This window comes from Harpia harpyja, chromosome 21 (assembly GCF_026419915.1).
Source record: "Harpia harpyja isolate bHarHar1 chromosome 21, bHarHar1 primary haplotype, whole genome shotgun sequence".
NCBI classification, from domain to species: domain Eukaryota; kingdom Metazoa; phylum Chordata; class Aves; order Accipitriformes; family Accipitridae; genus Harpia; species Harpia harpyja.
Genome location: NC_068960.1, coordinates 15861099 through 15887636, shown reverse-complemented (window position 1 = coordinate 15887636; position 26538 = coordinate 15861099). Strand labels below are relative to the sequence as shown.

The following is a 26538-nucleotide window of genomic DNA, read 5'->3' as shown; positions in this document are numbered from 1 at the left end:
TTCTGAGAAATTAATTAGTAATCTGTGTGAAAGAGAATTGACTTTTGTTCCCATGCAGAGGGGGCATTGCCTATGGAGGACACATAGTCACCACTTAGCATGAGTTCTGTGCAACCTGTAGAAAATGTCGATCATACTGCTTAAATGGTGATACTAAGAATAAGATATTTTGGTTATTAACTTGGGGGTTTTTTTATAATTTTGTGAGAGGCTGAGGTTGTTCTTAAAGGACTATTTAGTATGTTGTAGAAAACAATTTATATTTTTATTTCTTTATTGAGCAAGTATTGAATTATGAAACAAAACTAAAATATTGTTAAGAATATATTCAGTGAATTACATTACAGTGCTTGCCCCCCCCCCCCCCCCCCTTACTTTTTCTCCCACAGTCTTCATGTATTTTTGGGACATTAATCTTGATAATGGCAATGGAATGCTATGTATTTTTGAAAAATGGATTTGAAATGAAAGCTCAGTGAAGAAGTCAGTAGTGAGGTTTTGATGCCATTTGCTATATCAGCTATTGTCTACATCCAGATTTCCTACCTTACTGTGATTACATTTGTCTTTTCCCAATATTTCTTTCAGTTTCATAATGTGTTTACTGTTATACTTAATACTACGGTTTTTATGCTGAAAATATTTAAACATCTGCATGGCCTCAGTCACAGGATCAACTATTTTGAACTCAGTGGCTTACTTTACATTTGAAAAAGTAGGTATTCATTTAAACATTCTGGCAATTTCAATCATTATCTCAGGGTAGGGGGATATACCTTGCAGGTGATGCTTTTATCTCAAATGAGATATGGAAATAGAAGCAAAGATAGTTTGAGGATATCACAGTCTTGTTCTGTATTGCAGCCTGTAAAATGCTGCTGTACTGTAGGGCTCAGAGGAGGCACAAAGAACTTTGTGCACAGCTTGTATATTCTTGTCGTGGTTTAACCCCAGCCAGCAACTAAACACCACGCAGCTGCTCACTCACTCCCCCCCACCCAGTGGGATGGGGGAGAAAATCGGGAAAAGAAGCAAAACCCGTGGGTTGAGATAAGAACGGTTTAATAGAACCGAAAAGAAGAAACTAATAATGATAATGATAACAGTAATAAAATGACAACAGCAATAATGAAAGGATTGGAATGTACAAATGATGCGCAGTGCAATTGCTCACCACCCGCCGACCGACACCCAGCCAGTCCCCGAGCGGCGAATCCCTGCCCCCCCCACCTCCCCGTTCCTATACTGGATGGGACGTCACATGGTATGGAATACCCCGTTGGCCAGTTTGGGTCAGGTGCCCTGGCTGTGCCCTGTGCCAACTTCTTGTGCCCCTCCAGCTTTCTCACTGGCTGGGCATGAGAAGCTGAAAAATCCTTGACTTTAGTCTAAACACTACTGAGCAACAACTGAAAACATCAGTGTTATCAACATTCTTCGCATACTGAACTCAAAACATAGCACTGTACCAGCTACTAGGAAGACAGTTAACTCTATCCCAGCTGAAACCAGGACAATTCTTTTTAAAATAATCAGTATTTTAACAGATCCGTGGCATTTTTACCTCTAATACATGGCAGTTATGAATGTGGTGGTGGTCATTACAATCTCCATTGTACAGATGAGAAGCTGTGTATGTTTCAGTTAATATGTTGAAGTTCTTATCTGTTACTGGTGTCTTGTCATCACATTGCACGGAATACTTACTAAGGGGCATAGCCCTAAAGATAGGAACATTATACTACAGAATGGTTTGCCAAAGGTCCAGGACAGGGCTGAAATCAGTTCTGTTCCCACCTTTCAACTGTCTCCCCTCATTTACAGATGTAAGCATACAGAATAGAGTATCAACCAACAAACATAATGCAGAACGCTAACATTTGGCCTTAATATTTCAAATAAGTTCTTATGCCAAGAACAGCTATTCAGTTTCAAATGCCGTTTGGACAAATCCCTGCTCACATTCACCAAATCTCAGTATTTGTCCTCCTGTCACAAAGAAAACTTCCATGATTCCTGTATGCAAATATATGCTCTCTGTACTCCTTGAATTCCAAATGTGCTGGATGCCATTTTACTTTTGAGACACAAATTTACTTAATTTTGACAGATCAAACCTTGAAACCTCATAGAAAATTATTTTCACAGGACTTTACAGTATCATTCATTTTACAGTGAATATTTCAAAATATTATTTTTTGCAGTGAAGGCTGTATATCCTATATAAGCATTCTTGACTGTACTTTTGGTGTAGTTGTTTGTACTTTTTTCCCTTCTACACAAAGCTTCACTCTTGACGTTATATCAAATATTTTTCTGCTCCTTGAGTTTCTTCTGTATCTGCTTCGCAGAGTACAGTCTGTGCTTTGTGCTTCATTCTTCCTAAGATTCTTTTCGTTTAGAAAATTGACCCAGAGCACCTTGCTTCCATCTTGCTCTTGTCATACAGACCACATTCCCTGGCGACACCGGGCCACCTTTCCATCACAGCAGCAGCAGCACTCCGAAGAGGGAAAGTGAATCAATGAGAATCGTCACGCAAATCTATCATGAAACTGGTGATTGTGATTGCATTGACTTGCCAGGTTTAGGCACCGGGATTTCAAACGCAGACATCCTAGGGCCTGGTGTCAGCCGACTGCTCCTGAAGCGAAGAGCCAGGAGCGGAGCCTGTGCCCTCCCCCATGGGGCGCAGCCTCACGGCGTCTAAACACGGAGGGCAGAGCCAGGTCCAGGAAACGGGCTCTGTCCACGGACAGCCGCGAGCGAGGCGGTGGACCAAGCCCAGGATCCATCTGGGGAGTCCAGTCAGGAGCCGCCGTTCACTGGGACAGGGAGAGGACAGAGACAAGGTGACAATGTGGGTCTGAAGGCCACACAGCAAACAGGACTAAAGGACAGCCTGGAGAGGAGATGCGGTGTAGGTCTAGGGGGTCGACCCAGGAGACAGGTTGCCTACAGCCCGTGTCTTAGGTCCGGCCAGGGCTGGAGATGGGCAACCCCATGGTATAGTTTAGGCCAGGGGCCAGAGCCTGAGAAATACTGGGTTTTTCCATTGTGATAAGAAACCCTGTTCTGTCAAATACCCATTAGAATGATCGCATTCCAAAAAAATAGCAATAAGAAGGTGATGCTCAAGGCTTATGATTAAATCTAATGGTAAAAAAGTGCAGCTAGAAATGCTCAGTAAATGGTTTCAATCTACCTCTTCTAAGGCTAATCAATGCAGTGAGATTCTCTACATCGAGTGTGCTAGAATAAATATCAAATATAGTTTATCATATTCCAGTTGCATTTCTTTTTTCTCCTTTCCTCTTTTTTTAACCTGGTGTTCTAAGGATTTCCTTTTAGTGCCTACAAACATCTCCTTTTGACAGACAGTGCAAATTAAAAGATATGGCTAGGCAAAGGAAACTGGAACCCAAATATGCCCCCTGGGTTTTCATTTACAGTTAGAAGCTACAGACACAATTACTGCTGACAGAAATTCAGAAGCCAGTGGCAGAGTGCATGTGGCACTAGACTCATGCCAGGCAGTAATTGGGAAGATTATTTTTAATCAGAGCATATCCTACAGCCCAAACATTAGAAATCTCTTGTAAGGCTGACAGGAAATTAAACTGAGACCAAACAAAAAAGCCTCGAAATAGAAGTAATATGGTTAGAAGTCTAATGGTGGCAAAACTCACTGCTTGTTGTATTTGGCTGTTATCTAAAGGGAATGACTTTTAACTTGCAGCAACAGATATCATTGTTTAATTGCATTTTTAGAACAGAATTAAAGTAAAAATTATCAGATTAGATCAATTTATACATAGGCTTTTGATAAAGGTGTGAAACAGTAGGTGTTAAGTCAGGCTTAGTGATTGTGTATATGTATTAGTAGTAATTATTATTTCCTTGGGTTTTTTTCTTTTTTGTTTGTTTGGGTTTGGGGGTTATTGTTTGTTTGGATTTTTTTTTAAATTTAATATAATTCTTAAGGGAGCTACTTCTATGGAAGAAATAATATAATGTCTGGGATACTCTTGGAATGCCTGGGTACAGTAACTATTTATGAAGCCTGAATGGCCTGGGGCTATCTTTCTCAATGACCCTGCAGAATAACCTCTGCTTGTTTGGGCTGCCTGGGCTGACTGCCCTGAGAGAGAAGAGACCAGGCTATTCTCAGTACTTGTCTACGCACCTGAAATTTTCACCTGAAAAAACAACTTTTCCATTTTTAAGTGCATCTTAAAACATCATCCTCTTTGCCAGACTTTTACATACATGCTTAGCAGAAGTCTTCTAGTTCACTCTCAAGTTTTCCTTTTCTCAGAAAAGAAAGACTGGAGCACTGCAGGATGGTAACTCTGCTGCTGATCTGAAGAAGGCTGTTGCTGTTCTTGTATGTGCCTGTCACATAAAAATGTTGTAATACCAGATGCAAGCAAAACGTTGCTAATTGTATATTTATTTCTGTGTGATAGGAGTGCAAAACAAGAGCCTACTTCATGTTTTGCTAAGATATATGACAGTTGTGGAAAAGAAAATTTAGCATTAAAAACGCATATCTTATGTTTTTCTTCAAGGCTGCTTTTAGTTGTGTGGACAGTCTTGATGACATTTCATGTCAGTACAAAGAATAATAAGGTATAATGTCAAAGTCCATCATAGTCGACTAGGTTATCTTGAGGCTTGTAAATAGGATTTTGTCAGAATGTAGGTTTTTTTCCACAAAATTGTTAGCATTTTTTAGCTGTATTTCCTTCTACTGAAAATTGCTTCATGTTATCACGTGAATACAACTGAAAAATCTTGCTTGGTTTTTAGATATTGCCTGAGTAGCTAGATAACAAATAAAGTATACTGCGTAACGTGCGGTTTCTGCAAAGCGGTCTACAGGAGACCTGGAAATACGGTCACGTACTGTGTAATAGGTAGTGGACCTTCATCGTTGTCTGTGGGGTTTGCAAGAGCCTCCAGGTGCACTGCACAAGGAACTTTCCTTAACTGGCTTGTGTCATGTAGGACAGCTACGTGGGTTCAGGCAAACTAGTATACAGACTGGATATTTCTTTGGTTGGGGAGAAATCTTTACAAACCTTTGTAAAGTTTCTAAACATGCCACTCTTCCTTTTGTCCAACAGTATTGTAAGAAAGTGCCTTTGGTGGTGGTATGGAGTACACAGCTGTGGGTGGAGTTCCACTCGCCTTTTGGCAGGTGCTTTTAGACCATTTGTTTTGAGGAAATCCTCTCTGCTTCTCATATTCGGATTGCTAAACATTTTAAGGAATGTCTGCAGTTAGTAAAGCATAAAACTTTCATATTACTATGTGGAGGAAATTAGAGAGGGGTTATACAGTACTGTAAAAATAGGCAAAATGAATACTTGTTGGTTAAATAGTATAGCCAAGTTAATTGTTTTAGCGGTAACTATTTTTACAGTTTGTCTGCATTTGCTCTGATTTAATACAGCAGTACTTTGTAAATTACATACAACAGTATATTCATATTTTTTCCTAGCTTTGCATATATTTGTAAAATTCTGTACCTCTTATTTCTGTGTGCATTGTGAGTTTCCTCAGTCACTGGAATGTGCAACTGCAGGATAAATAAGGAATACTAGCAGTAGCAGTTGGGAGTGTAATGTTTCTAAAATTAATGATAGGTAACATTATGCTAAACAGAAAGTCTGCTAGGATTGAGTGGTCAGATACAAGTCTTTCAGAAAAGGAAAATTAATGTACTGTTAACCTCAATGAGGTAGCATTTTAATCAGTGCGGAGTCTAAAAAGGGAGAGTTTGCATTTGAAAAATCACAGTGTTTTCAATAGTGAAACACAAGTACCCCGATGGAGACAACCTGAGAGACTTAATTTTCAATTATTCAATTCAATTTTGTTGACCATGAATAAATTTCACTGTGGCATTACAAGGTGGTCCTAAATCAGACGTAATTTTTGAAAATGTGGGCTAATTAGTTAAAAAATACTTCTCCTTAGAGATTTTTAAGGAACTCTCAATACCATTAATTTACCTTGTGTTGTACTCAGAGATATCTTTGATCGTGCACAAAGACACACTACCCAGAAAGGGTAAGATGCAGTAGTTTTAATGTATAGTTTACGTGCCTATGCAGCCTTCTTATGTGGGCTGCCTTTTCTATAGCATTTTTACATGTATATGGTTCATTTTATTTCATAAATAAAAAGAAACTTATGTCTTCAGCTCAGAAATAGATTAATGTGGGGTTTTTTGATGGTAAGACAGTTGCAATTACTGCTAGGAACTTCACTTGTGAAGTTGGATCTTTCTTTGATAGAGACTCTCCTAGTGATGATCCCTGCTCTGAGGAGACCAAAATGCAAGTATGTTTTCTGTTGCTGATTGTCACTTTCTCAGATTCTGAAGGTGTTGGGCTTTTTTATCAGTATGTGTGATAGTTGCAATATTACCTGATGTGCTTATAGAACAGGTACCTTTCCGGTACTGTTAGTTCTTGTTGTTTATTCTCAACTGCACTAGAGATAGCCAATACTGACTCTTGACTTGCTGATTTTTTGTTTGTTTGTTTTGTGTACAATGGAATCACATATAAGGAATAACATATTTTGTGAAAAATATTCAATATGTTTACTGTTCGAAATTTTGTTGAAGTGGATAAAAAGTATATTATTTATCTATGGAATGTTTTGGTAATACATAGACCTAGGTGTGCATTTTCTTTGAAGACTCAAAATATGTACAATGTTTCTATTTTCGAGAATATTTGTGTCACAGAGTATATACTACCACTTGCACATGGAAATGAAAAATGAGTGTAGGAAGAATCTGCTATGAAAAACACGGCTGAGCTTACTGTAACTTCTAAATTCAATGAATAATTCAGTAAAATATTACATGTCATCAACTGCTCGTCAATAAGAAAAAGTGGCATGGAATAGAATGTTATCCTATTCTAATTCCTAGCTATGTGCATGTATAACATATGTGGGATGGCCCCTTTTGTTTATTTTATGATCATCTTTCTTTTGCAAAATTGCTTGAAGTTTTCAGTTGAAAAATACACAAAAAGTAAATCACAGTTGTGTGTTCCTGTTGAAATGGAAACCTATACTGGCGTAAATTTTTAGCTATGGCATAGTAATTGCATATCCGTTTTAGTAGGTAAGTTCATAATGCAAACATAGGATTTAGGTTTCAAATAAATTGCAAACTGCCTGGAAGTTTTTACTGTCCATTGAATGATTAATAAATATATAATAAAATCTTTGTTGGTATTTGTGAATCAATAAGCAGATTTTTCTATTCAGCTTTGTACTACAATAAAAACGCAATTATGACCCAATAATGTATGCAACCCTTCTTGTGAAAGCCCAAATAATGCATTATCAATTTTGTTTTTTTCTTACAACACTTTGAATCTTAAAGCTTACCTTCAGCCTTCCATGGGTGCAGGGCACAAATATGATCTTTGAATCTCCCATTTACAGTAAGAATTTTTTTTTTTTTTTTCATAGGAAACTACACAGAAGTCCCATGCAAGTGGTGCCTATTGTTTTCATGATCGGAGCCTTCTTTCAGTAAGTGCACTGATTTTTGTTGTTTGTTTATTTTACCTTCCTTGGAATTTGAAATCTCTGTTGTGCTCTCATAATCAATAAAGAAATACTTTGGACTTCACAACTTGCCATGCTGATGCTGGATCACAAGACTAATAGACCATAAGTACAAGATCTGATGCCTTTTAGTCTTCGGTGAACAACAACTTGCTAGTGACATGCTTAGAAAATAGTCTTCCCTGTCTCTGGCCATAGGTTAAAGTGCTTTTCTCTTGCATTTCCCATTTACATGTTAAGGTTATGTCACTATTGTATTTATTTTACCTTTGGCTGATTCAGTCAGAAAGAAATTACTTTGTATATAGCTTAGTCACAAACACTTTTTCTCTTAGAACAGCTATGGATAATTCATCATGCTTTCCTTTTTAAATACATCCATAATGTCAGAATAGAGAAGATCATGAATTAAGCTCCAGAATTTATAGGACATGTGAAAAAGTATTTGTGCTGATTCGTTTTTTGCTTTTTACCTTCCTGAGAAGAGACTTTCACTTCCAAACTATTTGTTGCTCTTTCATACTTGGAATTTATTTTTTCTTGTAAAGTTTTTATTTTTAACACATAGAACCAATATTAAGCACTTTTTAATCAGAATATAACTTTCTATACTTATTTTTTTCTGATACTTCTGTATATATTATTATAAGTGTATGATTCTCGGTAGGTGTGTATTTGGTACTTCTCAAACAATTTTTAATAATCCTCTGCTTAAAATAAACTGCAATGCTCTATCATTTCGTATTGGGTAATAAGCGTGGCTTGTTCTGTATTGGGCTGACTGAATAGATTTGTGTTTTATATACATTTATAATTATACTTTTCTTTGTTCTATGTGTAGAAAGTAAAAAGTCACACATGTATATTGACAAAATAATAGACTAAATTCACTTTTTTGTTCAAATGTATTACTATTAGTAGTTGAGTTGTGCCCCAACACATGAAGTTTGGTGGCATTGAAAAAATTAGACATACAGTCCTTGTTAGATATAAGAAGAGTTTTACATTTATTCTCCTACACCGAACACAATCTTCCTCTTAATGTCTTTGAAAAAAGATTTCATTATTTCAAAAAGACTGCCTAACTTACAAGACTAAAAAAAAAAAAAAAAAAAAGCCTGTTCATCTTGAGGAGAGATTTAAATCAATTTTGTAGTGCTCAGCATGCTTGTTGCTTTTAGCTTTTCTTCTGTCACTGTCATGGTTTAACCCCAGCCGGCAACTCAGCCCCACGCAGCCGCTCGCTCACTGTCCCCCCATGGGATGGGGGAGAGAATCAGAAGAGTAAAAGTGGGAAAACTCGTGGGTTGAGATAAAGACAGTGTAATAGGTAAAGCAAAAGCCGTGTACGCAAGCAAAGCAGAACAAGGAATTCATTCACACTTCCCATGGGCAGGCAGGTGTTCAGCCATCTCCAGGAAAGCAGGGCTCCATCACGCCTAACGGTGATTTGGGAAGACAAACACCGTCACTCCGAACATCTCCCCCTTCCTTCTTCTTCCCTCAGCTTTATGTACTGAGTATTATGGCCTGGAATATTCCCTTGGGTCAGTTGGGGTCAGCTGTCCCAGCTGTGTCCCCTCCCAACTTGTTGTGCCCCCCCAGCCTACTCGCTGGTGGGGTGGGGTGAGAAGCAGAAAAGGCCTCGACTTTGTGAGCCCTGCTCAGCAGTAACAGAAACATCTCTGTGTTATCAACACTATTTTCAGCACAAATCCAAAACATAGCCCCATACTAGCTACTATGAAGAAGATTAACACTATGCCAGTCAAACCCAGTACAGTCACAAACAGTATTTCCCATCACAGAATAACATTACAGCTCTTAGCAGAATTTGATGCAATTGACAGTGTTTGTTAGAAAAATTCTGGTAAAAATTGCAAGAATGAGGTTGGTATTTTTAACCCCTGGGAGACGGTGGTCCCTGAAATAATTACTGGCATGCTTTTAGGAAGCTAACATTAATTTGACTGTGAATGTGGTGTTTCAGAATCTATAAATGTAGTTGAAGGAAAAGATATTCATCTTCCTTCAACAAGCTAAAGCAGAGATTTGGGATGTACGACAAGAAAGAAGAAGAAAATGCACATTTGTAATTTGGGGAAGGTTTAATTCTGCCAAATCTCAATGTGCATAATTGGTTTTATTATGTTCCCTTGTGATCATAACCTAACCAGCACAATGAATATCAATCAACTTCTAGGGCTAAGAGGTCATTTTTTTACCAAGCTCAGACTGAAGTCCAGCATGTTGCCTGGTAACAGACTATGTAGATGAGTTGGCTCTTTAAGTACACCATATGGCTGGGCGTTATGCCCTATTCACCCGTGACATGGTGTACACATGTAGTACATTACTGATTATAAAATGGTTTGTCCCATTCCCTTATTTAGAAGCAGCATTTAAAAATAGCAGTACCAATCCAACACGGATGTGTTAAGATTATGGAATTGTATGTAATGAAACAAGTAGCTGTCACAAGTGTCAAAAACCTCATGTAATAATCACAATAGATTTTGTGTTCAGTATGCTTCAGTTGAATTTAAGTATAATTTCTAGCTATGGTTGCTTTACAGTATTTTTCTGTTTCATTTTGATAGATAAATATGTTGAGGTAAGTATAGTTTTAATGGTTCAATTACTGAGAAATCCTGGATTTTAAAATTCAATTTTGTAGCCTATGGATTTATTTGGCATTTGACCTTCTATTAACTGTGCAATAACGTCTACAGTACTCAACCAAAGCAGCAGTGCATTAAGCAAACCAGTAAGCAAAGCAATAAAAGACAGTTCCAGAAAACAACAACTAAAAATAAACATGACAGGCAAAGGAGATAGAATTGTTCCAAATATATAATGGAAAATCAAGCACAAAGAGTGACTGACAAGAAGTGTGTAGCAGTAATGGATGTAAAACCTAGATCAGCAGAGTCTTCTCTCATTCCCTTAACTGAAGCATTTTTCCTGTTCCGTTGTCACGAACTGGAATTCATTAAGGTGGGAATACTGCAGAGTGCAGTGTTAGGCAATAGCACATGCCACGATCTCCATGCTCTGGATGTCGTATGTCGGTTAAAATTGAAAGATAAGAAATGGGATTGATCTTGTATGTAATGACAATGATCTGCACAAGTAAAATGGAAGATCATTGACTGGTTCCCAGTTCAGAAGGCTGGACAGTTAGCAGTAGTTACGTTGCATTTCTCCGTGTCTAGCTTATTTGGAAAGATGAATTATTGTGTGTAGCCCTCCCCTACACAACTCCCTTGCCTAAAGCTATAATTCTTTGGCAAAGCAGCCATCTCTCTTTGGTGTTCCACCCAAGTTCTCTGAAAACAGTTCAGAAAAAAAATAGAAGAAAGCTGTTGTCTTTTCCATATTTTGCAGAAAGTTTATACAATTGCTTTTCAAGAGAAAAGTTCTGTATACTTGCTCATTCTGTTGTTTTTTCTTACTCTTCAGATTGCATATAGTTGTTACATAGCTTGATAAACATACTGTAGTTAAGTGATCTCATTGTTTTATTACTAACACATTTCCTTGGCTAGAAATTTTTAAGGTAATCGGGAAGGGATGAGACAGGGGTGCTGTACCATGTTGATTTGATGGTTGCATCCTTTGGAAGATCTCCCATGATTGTCCACATTTGAAACCCTGGTGGATGTAAATGCATGGTAAATGCATGTATGCAAGTATGCTGTCGGTCTCATAAGTCTTATCTTCACTTCTGCAGTCTGTCAGTGACACAAAACTAGTTGCCATGCTGTAAAGGCCTATAAAGGCATTGAAAGACAGACATTCAAAACCCTTTTCTCTAATTTTAGAGCTGTGTTTTCCTTTGAATTGTAAACATGTTGAAATAAGTAACAGAAAAGTAGCTATTACTGCATTGAAAATATTATTGGGTATTATGGGTCCTTTTTTCCCCTTCATTAAACACATCTTTTAAAATTGTTAATACAATAAATCTATTTTCCAAAACAACATAGCATGCCACAAGGGAATCTGAGGAGTTTAGTATGATCTAGGGATTTCTACCTGAGAGGCATGAACAAAATAATTGTGAAAGAGAGCTATTATAAGATACCATAATTCTCTTAGAAATAAACCAGTATTATAACCTTTTTCTAATAAATGTATAAGGAAAAAAGATTTGAATGATTGTATTCTTATTTATTCATCTCTCTGTATTCTAATGTGGTCTGAATGATAGTACTGGTCTAGAGAGCTGAATATTTTTAAAAATGTAGCACTTTGAATTACTGATATCTGTGAATTACAATAAAAAAGAGTTGAAGAATGGTAGGTAGATAACATAAATGAAGCAGTAAGTTCTGCTCCATTACTTCATCTGAGCTAAGATGGGGAACTGTTTAGTTGTTAGTATTTGTTCCACTGTTATATTATTCATTGTTGTTCTGTGATATCTTCAAATATCTTTAACAGTTATTGGAGGAATTCATTAAGGACCAGAAGCAGCGAGGCATTTACATGCTCCTAATGATAAGCAGGAGAATATTCTCATGGATGTTTTTTCTTCAGAAAAAGCTTAACTAAAGTAGCTAAGCCTGACCTGTGTTTGAATTTTTCTAGTGCTAGTACACTAGTTCTAATACAAGGTAATTCAGTTTTAGGTGCTTGATTTGAAATACTACTTTTCTGTTAGACACATGTTTAGTTAGGTATGATCTTTAACTCTTTCCTGCATAGGGAACTAAATATACTACCTTTATTTAGTTTTGTGGGCTTGTTTTTTTTTAAGTCTGCATGTTCCAAGGTTTACCTTATTTTGTTACCTATGGGGAAGAGAATGTTGTTTTCTTTTATTGGATGTCATTAATTTGAAGTTTATGTCAGTACCATCTCTAATGGTCTTAGACAAAAAGAGCAGTTATGTGGTAGCAGGTTCACGTGAATCATTGTTAAACCACTGCTATAATTTATGATTACCTAAATTGTAAAAGGGCATGGGTTTATGTTTGTGCAAGCAACAAACCAGAATATCAGTGGTCTACTTTTGATTTTACAGGTGGTTATGCTGCTCATTTCACTTAAATGATCTTCCTACATAAATAAAGGAAGGCACTGTCCTTGGTTAGATTGTGCTTAATCACTGCTGCAGATAATTATATATGTATTTATTTGAGCATCTAAAGAATTTAGAAGTTACTCTTTCAAAGCAGATTCAAGAGCATAAGGCTTACTGAAATTGAAATGGACATTTTGAAAACAAGAGACAGAGTCCCAACGCAAGTGGTTTTTTTGGAAATACTACCCTAGATTATTTTGAACTATAACTCAGTAAGTAAAGTTAGGTTTGTAATTCTCTCTTGGTTATATACAAATGTACATGTAAAGAAATATCTAACAATTTCTTCTTTTCTCCTTCCTCTCTTTTAACAATGCAGTCAGTATTTCTTTCTGATGGATTCCTCTGTGAATTTTCTAAATCCTCCATCTTTGTAAGTGGTGCTTTGAGTCTACCAAGTAAAAGCTATAGGGGTTGAATATAGATTAATCTTAGGACCTGAATTTACTGTATGTAGCAGCCTGTTTTCTGACACTACGGAGATATTACCTTCATAAACATTACATTGCAGACATTTTCTTATTCAGTCATTATGAAAATTTTCACATGCATGTAAACACTTAGCTTAGAATACCTCCATTGGCAATTGTATGCACTCTGAATATTCTCCAGATTACAGCATTACGATTTTTTGGATCAAGTTCATTTCCATAGCGTTGTGGCATTTAAGAGATACCAAGTCCCCAAATTCCTGTGAGATTAGTATGTGTTATTATCTCTTTATTACAGAAGGAGAAGGCAGAAAATTGAACAGCATCACTGATGTGCGAGGAGAAGGAGTATAGCAGAGCTAGGATTTGAATTCATATTTCTCAAATCCCAAATCATTGCCTCTGTTACTGGGCCATCTTTCCTCCTGCTCTCCCTCTAATCCAATACCTTTTATTGTTAATGATTTTTATGTTTAACAAGTGAAAAAGAACTTACAATTTCATGCTCTCTCCTGTCTCATAAAGAATTGAAAATTTTTCTCAAGAAAATCATGCAATTATTAGTAAAGTCCTATCAGCACAGCTCAAAGCTAATTGAAATTTAACAGTCCTCATGATGATCTGGGTCATGTCAATGGTGTTAGCTTTCTTTAATAAAGACATACACTTGATACTTTTTTCTTTTTCTTTGAAGAGCTTACAGATCTCTGTACCTTCTTCTGATAATGCTAATTATGCAAAGTGAAGGTACAGTCGTTGCAAGCACTTGTGTAGTTCAGTATAGCAAATGTTGTTAACTGTAGCAATGATGTTCTGAGCTTTGGGGTGTGTTAGCAGTCCAGGATTCCTGGAGGGTTCATTTCTGTGTAGCTGTGTTAGTGCTCTCGTATGTTAGTGTGTTCCTACATCTTCAGCTCAGTTGCTGCCTAAGCATAGCTAGTTTGGGTAGGGCTGTCTTAGGGAGTGGCAAAGCCATGAGCCCACAGCAGTGCAGGCACGTGGAATTTTGCAATAAATGCTTGGTAAGTCAGGCCTATATTCAACGGGGAATCACTCTGTCCCTGCCCATGATGCATTCATAGTCGATCTAATGTCACAATATTTCACTTTTTGTGCGTTACGTGTTGGATCTGAGATCCTGCTGAGCTATGTCTGGACGCAGCACTGAGCACAGGTGTGATAGCGTATTATTGTTTCTGGGGGGGAGTATCTTTACTGCTACTGTTCATGGAAATGAACAGGAGTTTTGGATTGTGATAATTGGATTAGATGTGGGGAAAATTTTATTTCCTTTTTTTTCTATTACATTTGAGGTTATTTACTGAGCTGACAAGTCTGTATTGTAACTTGTTACTCCTGTGTAGCTCGTGCACAACCAATAAACAACATGCTCTGTGAGAGTTTTTACTGATCGTGCAAGGTGTGTTAGAAATCATATAACTGATGGCTCTTAAAGTTTTGAATATGGGATGGCAGTTTGAAAGTGTATCTTCAGTGAGGAAGGAGAGTGCTGGGAAATAAGAACAAATCTGTTGATGTAAAATGAAATGTTTATCCTTAGTCTACATACTTTAAGAGATTTAGAAAGATGAAACAGCATGTGAGTTTGACAGAATACATTTGTATTTGGCAACATTTACTCTTCCTTCAGGATTGTTTACTGCCTTCAGAAATTGAACTGTACCTCAGAGAACTGCTTCTGACTGTGGACCTTTCTAGAAGCTCACTAGCAACTATGGGAATGTTCTAGCACTGATCACTGGTATTTAGCAATTTGGGATTTCTCACCAAGTAGTTTAGCCTATATCTTTTACAGTGCTGAAATACATTTACGTCTGTTAATGTATTGAGAGACATTTGTCTGTGACCTACCAGAATCATTGAACACTAATCATACAGGGCAAATTTGGGCAGATTTATCAAAGAACAGAGTTCTTGCCTGTGTATGCAGAAGAAGGAAACCTGCCTGTACCACTCTGTGACAGACAGTATGCTGACGTGTTTTAACTTCACTCGAAAGAAGCAGTTGGCAAAGTGCTTTTTAGATGGGGCAGGTCTTGGACACCAGCACACAGGTCATAGTCAACTACCATGTGCTGTACTTCAGTTTTGGATGTATCTTCTTTATACTGGCAAAGTCAAGTTTGTTGACAGGTCTGTTTACCTGTCTGTGGTGGGTTGACCCTGGCTGGCAGGTCAGCCCCCACCCACCAGCTTGCTCACTGCCCCCAGTGCGATGCGGGAGAGAATCAAAAGGGTCAAAGTGACGAAAAAATGCTTACGGGTTGAGATAACACAGTTTAAGTGAAGCAAAGCTGCGTGCACAAGTAAAGCAAAATAAGGCATTCATTCACTGTTTCCCATTGACAGGCAGGTGTTTTGCTCTTTCCATGAAGGCACGGCTTCCTCACTCGTACCTTGGGAAGACAAATGCCATAACCATGAACGTTCCCCCCTGCTCCATTCCATGAGCTTTTGTTGCTGAGAACATCATATGGTCTGGAATATCCCTTTGGCCAGTTGGGGTCAGCTGTCCTGGCTGTGTCCCCTCCCAACTTCTTGTGCCCCCCAGCCCACTGGTTGGGGAGGGAGAGTGAGGAAAAAGGGTGGGGGGAAGAAAACCTTGACGCTGTGCAAATGCTGCTCAGCAATAGCCTGACAGTAGGAATAACACCGGTGTGTTATGAACACTGTTTTAGTCACAGATCCAAAACACAGCACCATATGTGATGCTGTGAAGAAAATTAACTCTATCCCAGCCAGACCCAATACACTATAAAACTGCTGCTTTTCTTCACTGTGAAGTTTCTGCTTCCTTCATCTGCACCCCAGAGGAACAAAGTTTTATGAGCACATCTGGAAAAGAGAAAGTGGTGCAATAAAAACACTGGAGGGTGGTGTTTTTGTTTGTTTGAGGGTTTGGGGTTGTTGTGTTGTTTGTTTTTTTTTCTCGAGGGATATTTTGCACAGCTAAATGACCCAGTTAAAAAAAAAAAAAATATATATATATATATATATATAGGGTCTACACCGAGAAAAGATTGATCTGAAATACTTCACAAATATGTTTTTATCAAGACCAAGTTGTTGTGTGCTATTATTTTTAGATTTGCACAGTCTACAAGTAATAAAAGTTGCAGAGCCAAAATAATTTAAAGTGGTTTTCTGTCTTTTATATAAGCCAGGTTAGGATATTGAAGTACAAATCAATTGCTTTGCCACTCAGATTTCTTGAAACCCAAAAGAAAGTTTCAGCATAACTTATGGTTTCCAAATGTTTGTATTTTCTGGTTCCAAGTCTTATTCTACAGGCAATAGGGCTTGTGTTGTCTGACAAGCTTTTCTGTAACTTGGTCACTAGTAGTACAACAACAGATAGCTATAAAGAAAAGCATGCCTACAGGAGGCAGAATCATCACAGATGACTCCTAACAGCAAAAATGTGAAATATGATTATGCAAAAATCACTTGCAAATAGTAGCATCTAGTAACATCTACACAGGATTAAATCTGAAGGTACAAGGGCAATGATGAAGTGATCGCACTCCCATCTATTTGTGGCTGTCTATATTCTCCTGTGTGCGCTGATACACACTTTCAGAGGTGGTCAATTTTACTACTAAAACTGGGAATATTCAGATGATAGGAGCTACATGTATCAGGGCAGAATCAGCTTCATAGGTGTGGCTTTGTCATTCAAGGCAGAAATTCTGAATACATGAATTTTGGGGCTTCAAATAATATTCATCTGGAAATATTTTATTCTAGCTCTTGGCTACTGATGAACACACTAATAAGACAAACTAAAAAAGATACTACACAAGTAATTTTACGGTAGATCAATACAATTTCTTATTGTAACTCAGGAATGTTAATTTAAGGAATGTGCTTAGGAGGATATAGATTTACAACCTACAGGTGTGCTTAAAACCATATACTCCATGTTTATTTCGTAGGTTACGGGGAAAAAAAGTGTTCTTTTATACTTGATTTTTAACTACCATAGAAAACGTGCATTTGCGTATCTTGATGAATATCATTACAGCTAGGGTTTTACTTGTGCTTTATTGTGTACCAAAGGGAGAGAGCAATAAAATTCTTAGTATTTGTAAAGCAGCTCTGAAGTTCATTTGTTGAAATGCTAAAAATATTTTGTACCATCTGATGTGCAGTTAAATGAGATAGAATGATTCTTTGTAGGTTTAGAGATATTTGTATCATGTTCTGGTTGTCCCTAAAAGCCACTTCAATGTAATATGATACAAGTCTTTCATGGTTCATAAAGAAAACCGGCCATATTTAAATTGGCTGTGGTTGTATCCACAATGTGTCCCCTCGATGTCAATAAATTATTTCCTAGGGACCACTGGCCTCAAATGAAGGCCCTTGTCAACAGCCTCCTAACTAATGCTCCTCTGTGATATCCAAGGACTGCCTCCATAGTTTCTTGGGAGACCTTTATTATTGTTCAAAGTGGTCTGAAAAAGTGGGGAAATTATCACACGTACTGTTTTGTCTCCACCTAGTGAGGTGATTTCAGTAACAGTCTGCTCCAGGTTCATTCCCCTCCCTCTTCTTTCTGTTCCATCCCGCTTCTCCTCATGGGATGTTTCTCCTGCTTCCCTCAGATCTGGGGATGAAGTCCTACATGGATTCATGCTTCGTTCCAGGTGGAGATATTGTCCATTCCTTATGTACTTTCTGGGCTTGATGTTGAAGGAAGAGAGGGGAGAAAAATAGCATAACCCTCCCATTGCTTATAGTGTAGGATGGAAAGAATGAAAATGCCACCTGAAAATATTCTAACCTGAAAATAAGCCTAATTCCGTGGACTAATGTTCTCGGCAGTAAAGTCAGGTAGGTTCTCATACAAAGATCCATTCTTTATGGGGGGAATAAACTGCTTGAACTGAAGTGTCAAGGGAAGACCTGGAAAAAGATTGAACTGGAAGGCAAAAATTTGCTGATGATACAATTACTCTAGAGAAATCACATAGAACTGCAGAAAGATGTTGCAGTATTGGGTTAGTGGCAGATGAAACAGCTGCTGATAAAAGGGCATGTAATGCAGATAGCAAATATAGGTTATACTGAGAAAAGAGGAGTTGGGTTCATTGTAGGTAAGGAGGTCTGTGGGAAAATGCAGCCAGAACCAGAAGAGAGCAGTAACCTTATACACACTTTGGTAGCAGACCCTAGAGATTATTAGGGTCTTCCTCTCATCACAGTGAGGAGAAGCGATGGAGAAATTTTAAGTGCACATCCAGTGAACCAGGAGGCTAAAGTGTAATGAAGGCAGATCCACTATCATTTCACTGATATGAATAAATGGTGAATTTTTACAGTGAAGAGGTTTGTAGGTATAAGTCCATGGGAATCTATACTATTCAGTGTGTAGAAAGGACAAAATAAAAAATGAAAGGGACATAAATTGCTGTTGAGACAGGATTATTCAGGACAAAACCAAGACTGACTAGGGAAGTGCAGTAAGCTGAAGGATTAAGTGAGAATAAAATTTGCTTTCAGAATTTTATAATAGATGGAAATATGTTCTCGAGGAGGGAGTGCATGACTATTATTGCTGAGAAGCCTTTCTTGGAAACATCAGATGGAGTTTTCAGAAGCATTAGTTCAATGCTTGACAGCTGTCAAAAAAAAGCAAATTGAATATTTAGCAATTTTCAGGAAAGGCATTGAGTACGGAAAATACAGGACTGTCTCTGCTGGAGTTTGCATTAGTCTTACATGTGCTCACTGTAAGCAGTTCTGGTTACCCTATGTCTCAAAAAGGTATAGTCCAGGGTGAGGTGAAAGGAATGATCAGAGGTATGAAATAGTTTTTATACAGGGAATAAGTACGTGCTAGAGGTCTTTACCTTGGAAAAGAGTTGACAGGTGAGTGAAATGGGAGAAAAGTGATAGATTGAAATTATTATTGATATTGATTTGAATATTGATATTATAATGATATGACTCATAAGGCAAGGATTATGGTCTCAAAATGATCAAGCAATGACTCATGACAAGAATGGTTTTTTCATGCTATATAATGCTATTCTACAAAGTTTTGCCACTGGATATTTTAGATGCAAAAAATATAAGCAAGTTAAGAATAATTGTGTAAATTAATGTGCAGTATTTCCTTACACAACAAAATGCAGGATGTCCCTCTTTGCAGATTACTGTGGGAAAGACTGATGCTTATATTCTTTCATAAACATCTAATACTGATCATTGTTGGACAGCCTATATTACTTTAAAGGATGCAATCCAGTAAAACAGCTCTTCTGTTCATATAGATATTTTACTAGATGTGAATCTTAATGATTATTTACTAGTACATCTGGAAAAGGGAGATTTCTTCATCAGCAATTTTCACTGTTTTCAATACACTGTTTGCCTGTTAGTCCTGACTTCCACCTAAAATTGTCCTGAAACATTGGGCTGCCCTGGGGTTTGTGCTGGAATTTCTCTAACATACATTCTGTAGAACTGTGTAGCAACTGTTTGATAGAAGACAGTTGTCTAGAAGGCTGATTCAAGCAGAATCGGAAACCATTAGCTTACTACTTAGATATTTTAGATCAATAATGATAGAAACTTATAAAACTGTAGTGCAGGCTTTGAAGCTTTCTTGTAGCACTGCAAAGATACCTCAATCTGTAGTGTAACGTGGATTTCTTTTTGTCTTACATGAATATGCAATGTATTTTCCCCATTTTATTTGAAAACATAGGTTGTGATATTCAAAGTTCTTGCATTAAGTGTGAACTTTGCACCTCTGTTTAGCTAAACAGCTTTTAAAAATAACAGCTTTCATCTCCTTACGCCCATTGGCCCAGGATCTGACCTGCCCTGTTTGTAAAATGAAGGTATGGTCAGATTTATAAAGATTCAGAAATCTCTTAACTGGAATGAAGTCTTTTTGTCTTCAGATTGCTGAATTGATGGGAGGATTTTGTCTTAATTATTCATAAATTCCAGTCTGTGTGTATGGTAAGCTCACGTGAATGATTTCAGTGAAATCAGAGGTTATTTACATCAATAAAGCCATGCGTGAATGCACACATTGACAGGCTTGGTGCCCTTTGGGGACCAGTAGCTTGACAAAGTTTTATTAAAATCTTACTCTGTGCATCTCTGGAAGTGTTTTCTTTAAATTATTTTCATCCTCCTTAAACAGGTATGAGAAGCTACATGAGGATGTTTCTACTGTTTCTCTTGAGAAATTCTAAACATTTTCTCTGATAGAGTTAATGGAAGCTTAGAGTATTTTTCACATATGTACCCTTTTCAAAGATTCGGGATCCTCTTTCAAGGCTGCCTGACTAAAATGAGTTAAGCATGGAAAGTCTCAGCCTAAAAATTGTGTGTTTCTGAAACTTGCAAACGCATTCAAACCATCTAGGAAAAACAAACAACTTACAGTGTTGTTAGCAATTATGTGATAGAAGACAAAAAGGTGATTCTGGCATCTTTTTGTAAGATTTCTGAAGTACATAATACTAGGTAGTAGCTACACTTTCATATTTAGGAAGAAGATTGGTTTCAATATCAGAAAGAACTTAAAATGCAAAATAGTAATGAAATAGTCTTTTACGTCTTGGGAGTGATGTATTTCATCTGACCTCTGATGTATGGCATTAGAAATGCAGTTATGTATTTAGCGTGTAGCTCTTTGTTAATGTTAGTTTTGTATACAAAAATTGTAGTGTATCTATAAATATGTAATAGGAAATTTAAAGATAGGAATCAACATTTATGATATTCACTGGCTTTTAAAATGTATTTGTTGAATTATGATGAAAGAAAATTATTTAATTCTTTTAAAGTAGCAGTAGCTTTTGTTGAAAGCCATTTTCTGTTGAATTGAATCTGTTTGCATTATTTTAGATTCCGAAATGTTTTATTAAGGTTATATGAGTGCCTTGCAAAAATATGGTGTGTTTTAAATTCAAAACACATGTGCTACAGTCTTTAAATTTGAGTCACCTTTCATAAAAACTGTCTTTGAAAGCATCTAATTTGTGTTTTCATATTTTCTCTTTTTTCAGTTTTTGCTGCAAGCTTAAAATTCACTTACTTTTAATTTTGTTCTCAATATTTGTTGTAATGAACTGCAGTCGCTCAACATTTAATAAGCCTGATATTAACACTTAAAAAACCCAAGAAATCCTTCTGAGTTTCTGTTGATTTGGGAAACGTGTCTCAGTTCTACATATGTTTTCCAAATACATGCCACAAAGGATTTGAGAATGCTAGCCCAGGTTTGATTTGGTTTGCTTTTCCAGCAAACATTCAGGAAACCAAATTGCTGGACTAAACTGGTATTTGAATATGTCCTTGAATGATGTGTTACTATTCATATTACATCTTCAGCACTAAGACGTTCTCTATCATTTTGTTTTATTCAAAAGGAGCATCTGTAAGAGATAAGAAACCAAATGAAATTTAGTAGGAACATCTGTGAGTATGTGTCCACTATACTGCTTTTGATCAAAGGGGGGGGGGGGGGAACCCAAAACATTAAAAGCAGCTTTAGTAGTATCACAGATAGAAAAATAAGAGTAAAACTCAAAAAGAGAGAATATAATCTTCTAGACGTTTCCTCAGTGTGCAAGTGTGTGATTATGAGCCAGCAGTGTGCCCAGGTGGCCAAGAAGGCCAATCGCATCCTGGCCTGTATCAGGAACAGTGTGGCCAGCAGGAACAGGGAGGTGGTTGTTCCCCTGTACTGGGCACTGGTGAGGCCGCACCTCAAGTACTGTGTTCAGTTTTGGGCCCCTCACTACAGGAAAGACATTGAGCTGCTTGAGCGTGTCCAGAGAAGGGCAACCGAGTTGGTGAGGGGCCTTGAGCACAAGTCTTATGAGGAGCGGCTGAGGGATCTGGGGTTGTTCAGTCTAGAAAAGAGGAGGCTGAGGGGAGACCTTATCGCTCTCTACAACTACCTGAAAGGGCGTTGTAGTGAGGTGGGTGTTGGTCTCTTCTGTCAGGTGTCTGGAGATAGGACAAGAGGAAATGGCCTCAAGTTGAGGCAAGGGAGATTTAGGTTAGATATTAGGAAAAATTTTTTTACTGAGAGGGTTGTCAAACATTGGAATGGGCTGCCCAGGGAAGTGGTTGATTCACCATCCCTGGAGGTATTCAAAAAGCGAGTGGACAGGGTACTCCAGGGCATGGTTTAGGGGGCATGGTTAATGGTTGGACTTGATGATCTTGAAGGTCTTTTCCAACCAAAATGATTCTATGATTCTATGATTGGCATATCTACAATGAATTATTTGTTGTCTCTGGTGGCCGAGTCCCTCTTGAGAGGGAGAACAAGACGTAAGGACTTCTGCTACAAGAAAATTTCTGTTTCTTTTGTAGAACTGGAGCCTGTCTAGCAGAGGACTTGTTTACATCCAGAGCTGCTGGCGTTCGTGTAAGAGGCACTCATAGGGGTGTTCTGTTAGCACAGGTGCAGCACAGGTGCAGCGGGTAAGGTCTGTGTGCAGAAAGCACTTCACATACTCAGCTTGGGAGATGTAAAATGCTGTTGGACTGCAGCTCTGTGTTTCGAACAAAGCCGCGCAGATGAGAAAAAGAGAAGGGTAACCTGTATGAATGAGTTTGTATAGGTTCCTTTTTCGGGCAGATGAATTCCCAAGAATTCTAAACATTTCAAAAGCCATTTTCCTGTCCTTGCAACAGTTTATTTAGCAGAGTGATACAATCAAAATGCCATTTTAGCAAAGTATCTGCAATCAAAATGCCATTTTAGCAAAGTATCTATATACCTGAGCTTTTCATGATTAAGGGAGTATTCATAAAGGTTAAGTTTCGATTAGTCTTACTCTCCATTTAGTCAAAATAGGGGGCCTTCTATGTTGTGGTTCAGAGAAAGAATATAATTTTCCCTTTATAGGGACCCCTCCACTTCTGTTGGTTATAGACAGAGCCAAGTGGGATTAACTTTTCTTCAGACTAAAATTAGCCATTTTAAATACTCCCTGTGCCCCCCCCCCCAATAGGAGAGAAGTTAGCGTCTTGTATCTTGTCTCTATCAGTGATTTCCAACACCTGCTTTGTATTGTTAAGGAGAACAGTACGTTAAAGCAGTCATGGCGTGGGCTACTGCCTTACCTGAATCTGGTACGAAACTGTGAGAGTAGTCTTCCTTTGGACATTTTAGTTCATGTCAATCACTGCTTGTTTGCAGTAGGGGGAATTCATAGAGGTAAGCTAGGGTAAGTAGTTATTGCAGCTCTGTCTTCTACCTGTGTTTACGTAGCCTGCTCTTCCTGGAACAGCCTTCCTAGAGCAGTGGTCAATGCCCCAAGCCTGTCAGTGTTCAGGAGGCATTTGGACAATGCCCTTAATACCATGCTTTAACTTTTGGTCAGCCCTGAATTGGTCAGGCAGTTGGATTAATGATCATTGTAGGTCCCTTCCAACTGGAATATTCCATTCCTTTCCACTCCTTTTGTAATGCAATTACTAGTCATTTAAGCTGATGTTTCCATTTTTCCCAAAAGGGGTTGGATAACCTCACAGAGCATGTTCCAACTGGGAGACAGTTTAGTGAGCTGCCATTTACTTGCTTCAGCTTACTCTGGCTACCTGACATGGTGATGGTCCTCGTCTCTTCCAGCAGTAAGTCACTGAAGCCACAAAGTAGGGGCATACACCGATGTCATTCAGTTGTTGCTTCTCAGCTGTTTGCTTCCAGCGTCCAACTAAGCAGCAGTGACTGATGAGTGTTCCCAGTCATTCAATTCCTGTAGAAGAAATTCTTCATTTCTTGTGCATTTACTGTGCCTCAAGACACTGTGTGTAATCACACGACTAAAGCTCCTTCTGTCATGCTACTTCCCTTGCACTCATCTTGGGGTTTCAGTGAGGTCTTGGGACCATGCCAAATGGAATAGAACCTTGTTATGTACAAAAGTCTTTTTATGGGCAGAAAGGAAACAAACCTTCTCTGTAGAGCCAAGAATTTATTCTTAGTATAGTTGAAATCTTAACAGTATTATCAAATAATTATTAGGTCAGTTATTAAAGAAAAAAAAAAAGAAGGAAAACCCAGAAAAAAGTATTACGGAAAAGACATCAATTATTATTAAAATTATTCCAGAAAACCACTCAATAATTATACAGTTAAAAATGTCATCTGTGCACTTCTAATATCTGCCCCCTTTTCCAGTGTTATGCTCACTCTTCTACCCTGCCTCTGAATCCTAAGGTCAAAGGTCCTAGTCTTGCTCAAAGAAAAAGGGAATAGTTTGCAGCAGGTCATCAGTGTCCCAAATTCTTGCTGGAAAGAGCATGAAGGTGTTTCCTCTTTCTCCTCTCCTTTCCTTTTAATTCACCTGGGGCTATTTTTATGTTTTCTGATGTGCTTCAACACCTTGTTCTTTCTTCATTGATCTGCAATACCACATTACGTCTGAATTTTCTGTAACACAGTGCCTTCTCCATGTGTTAGGTACTTGTTCTTTGTTCTCTTTCTTACCCCTAAATATGCTTCTTTCCAGAATTTCTTAATGTCTGCATTTCTTTAACAGACCATAGATGAGCCATTTAAAACCTTCAAATGTCCAGTGCCCCCATGTCTTTTCACCCTGTGCCCGAACCCCTCTACACTGCATCTTGTGTGCCAACTTGCAAGGCCTTTGCCATCATACCAGGCCTATGTTCTTTGACACTGCATCATTACTTAAGTCAGAAACATCTCAGGCTGCACAGAATAACTCTTTATTACTACTGTATATGTGTGTGTATATATATATATATATAAAAATGTTTATAACATATAAAGACAATCAGCCATGAAACAAATTAGGAACCAGCCACCTGGCCATTAAAACAATTAGAGCGTTACAGTTGCTTTTAAACCAAGTAAAAACAAAGCTCCCAGCCTTTGAAGGCAAGCTCCTACCAAGTCAGCCTGCCAAGCCTCAGTCCTGAGACCTTGCAAACTCAGTGCAATGAGTGTGGCCTGTTACTAGCAATGGCTGTACTGTATTATCTGAGCGATAGGACTATACCCTGTGTATCTAAATTCAGGTGTGTCCTTGGGTTTCTAATGATTTGGTTGTTGGGGTTTTTTGTTTTGATTTTTTCCCCAGATGTTGTAGTTCCAGTTCTGATCAGAATCAATTAGATATGCACATGTTTAGGCAGAAAATCAGTGCCTTGGTTTTAAGGTAAACCTAATCTTGGGGTACAATAGTGTGGGATGCAATTTCAGGTTTGATGCTTAACTACCCAGTCCTTTTTTGATTAATGTTAGAAAATGTATTTTATAATAAACAGCTCTTAATTATGTTGTAAGACAGCTGTTTTCCTAGGTAGTCCTGGTATAAAAGGTAATGTTTTCAAAACAAATATTTTGTTGTTGTTGCTGGCAGTTCACTTGCCTCCAATAGCAAACCTATTATGTTTTGTAGGTCTGGTTCTGCATTCCTGCAACCTGAGTATAGCTTCATGACTTCAATTATATGTCCAAGACTGGCAAAACCATTCAGACTTGTTACAGTCAGACAACTCTTCCAATTAATTGATTGTGTGTTTTTAATGATCTTGTTATTTAAGTGTTTGCTCAGCCAAAGATCAAGGAGTGTGTCAGTTTAATATCTCCATGGGGATGGAGTTATCTTTTTAACCTCCAACTGAAATCAACCCATTCTCTCTTACACTGCCCATAGTACGTTGTGAGATGGAGAGGACTGACACTATTTGGTGGATATCATTAATATCATAATATGATTAATGATAAATATCATTAATATGATAATACTGAAAATGCCACAATATTTAGTTTACTGCTTTTTTTCTTAACATCAGCATTCCTAAGTTCAAGTGAATGCATGAGAAAGTTGCTTTTCATTCATTTTTGAAGTCAATTTGGGGTGTTTATATAATGGAGAAAAACTAGAGGAAAAAAGCTGTTCACCATAAGAATTCAGGAGCGAAAAGCAAATAAGATAAAGCTAACTACATCATCATTATTATATTTGAATGCAGCTTATTTGTCAACTTTACGACTTTGTGAAAGGCCTTATTAATGATTCCTAAATAAGCAGACTTTGCAATGTTGCTAATGCATCTGTGATGTGTTATTGAATCAGCTGAAATAAACATGCTGTCATTAGCCTAATTATTTAGATATGATGAAACATAATGACTGTTTTAAGTGCAAATAAGCTGCAGTTAGCGAGCAACTAGGCAAATAAGTGAGGTAGGATAGCAAGGAAGTGACTCAAGGAGTGGGAAGTAAAACTGAAGAAATGCAAAGACTTATTAGAAGAAAAATACACAAGTTGCCATTTCTCACTGTTTCAAGTACATTTGAGGGCAAACTGCTGGTCCCTGAGTAGATAATGGTGATATTGTTTATTGGATTTTATTTTTTTTAACTATCCTGCTTTG

General features: G+C 37.8%; 1 protein-coding gene across 17 annotated transcripts in view; it reads left to right on the top strand.

Moving 5' to 3' along the window:
- The window catches only part of RBFOX1 (RNA binding fox-1 homolog 1), a 1377247-nt gene that overhangs the window by 575323 nt on the left and 775386 nt on the right, over positions 1–26538 (top strand). For all 17 annotated transcript variants that reach the window (XM_052772622.1, XM_052772607.1, XM_052772605.1 and 14 more), the window contains one exon: positions 7504–7566. In XM_052772622.1, the coding sequence (XP_052628582.1) occupies positions 7504–7566 (63 nt within the window). The remainder of the gene's footprint in view (positions 1–7503; positions 7567–26538) is intronic.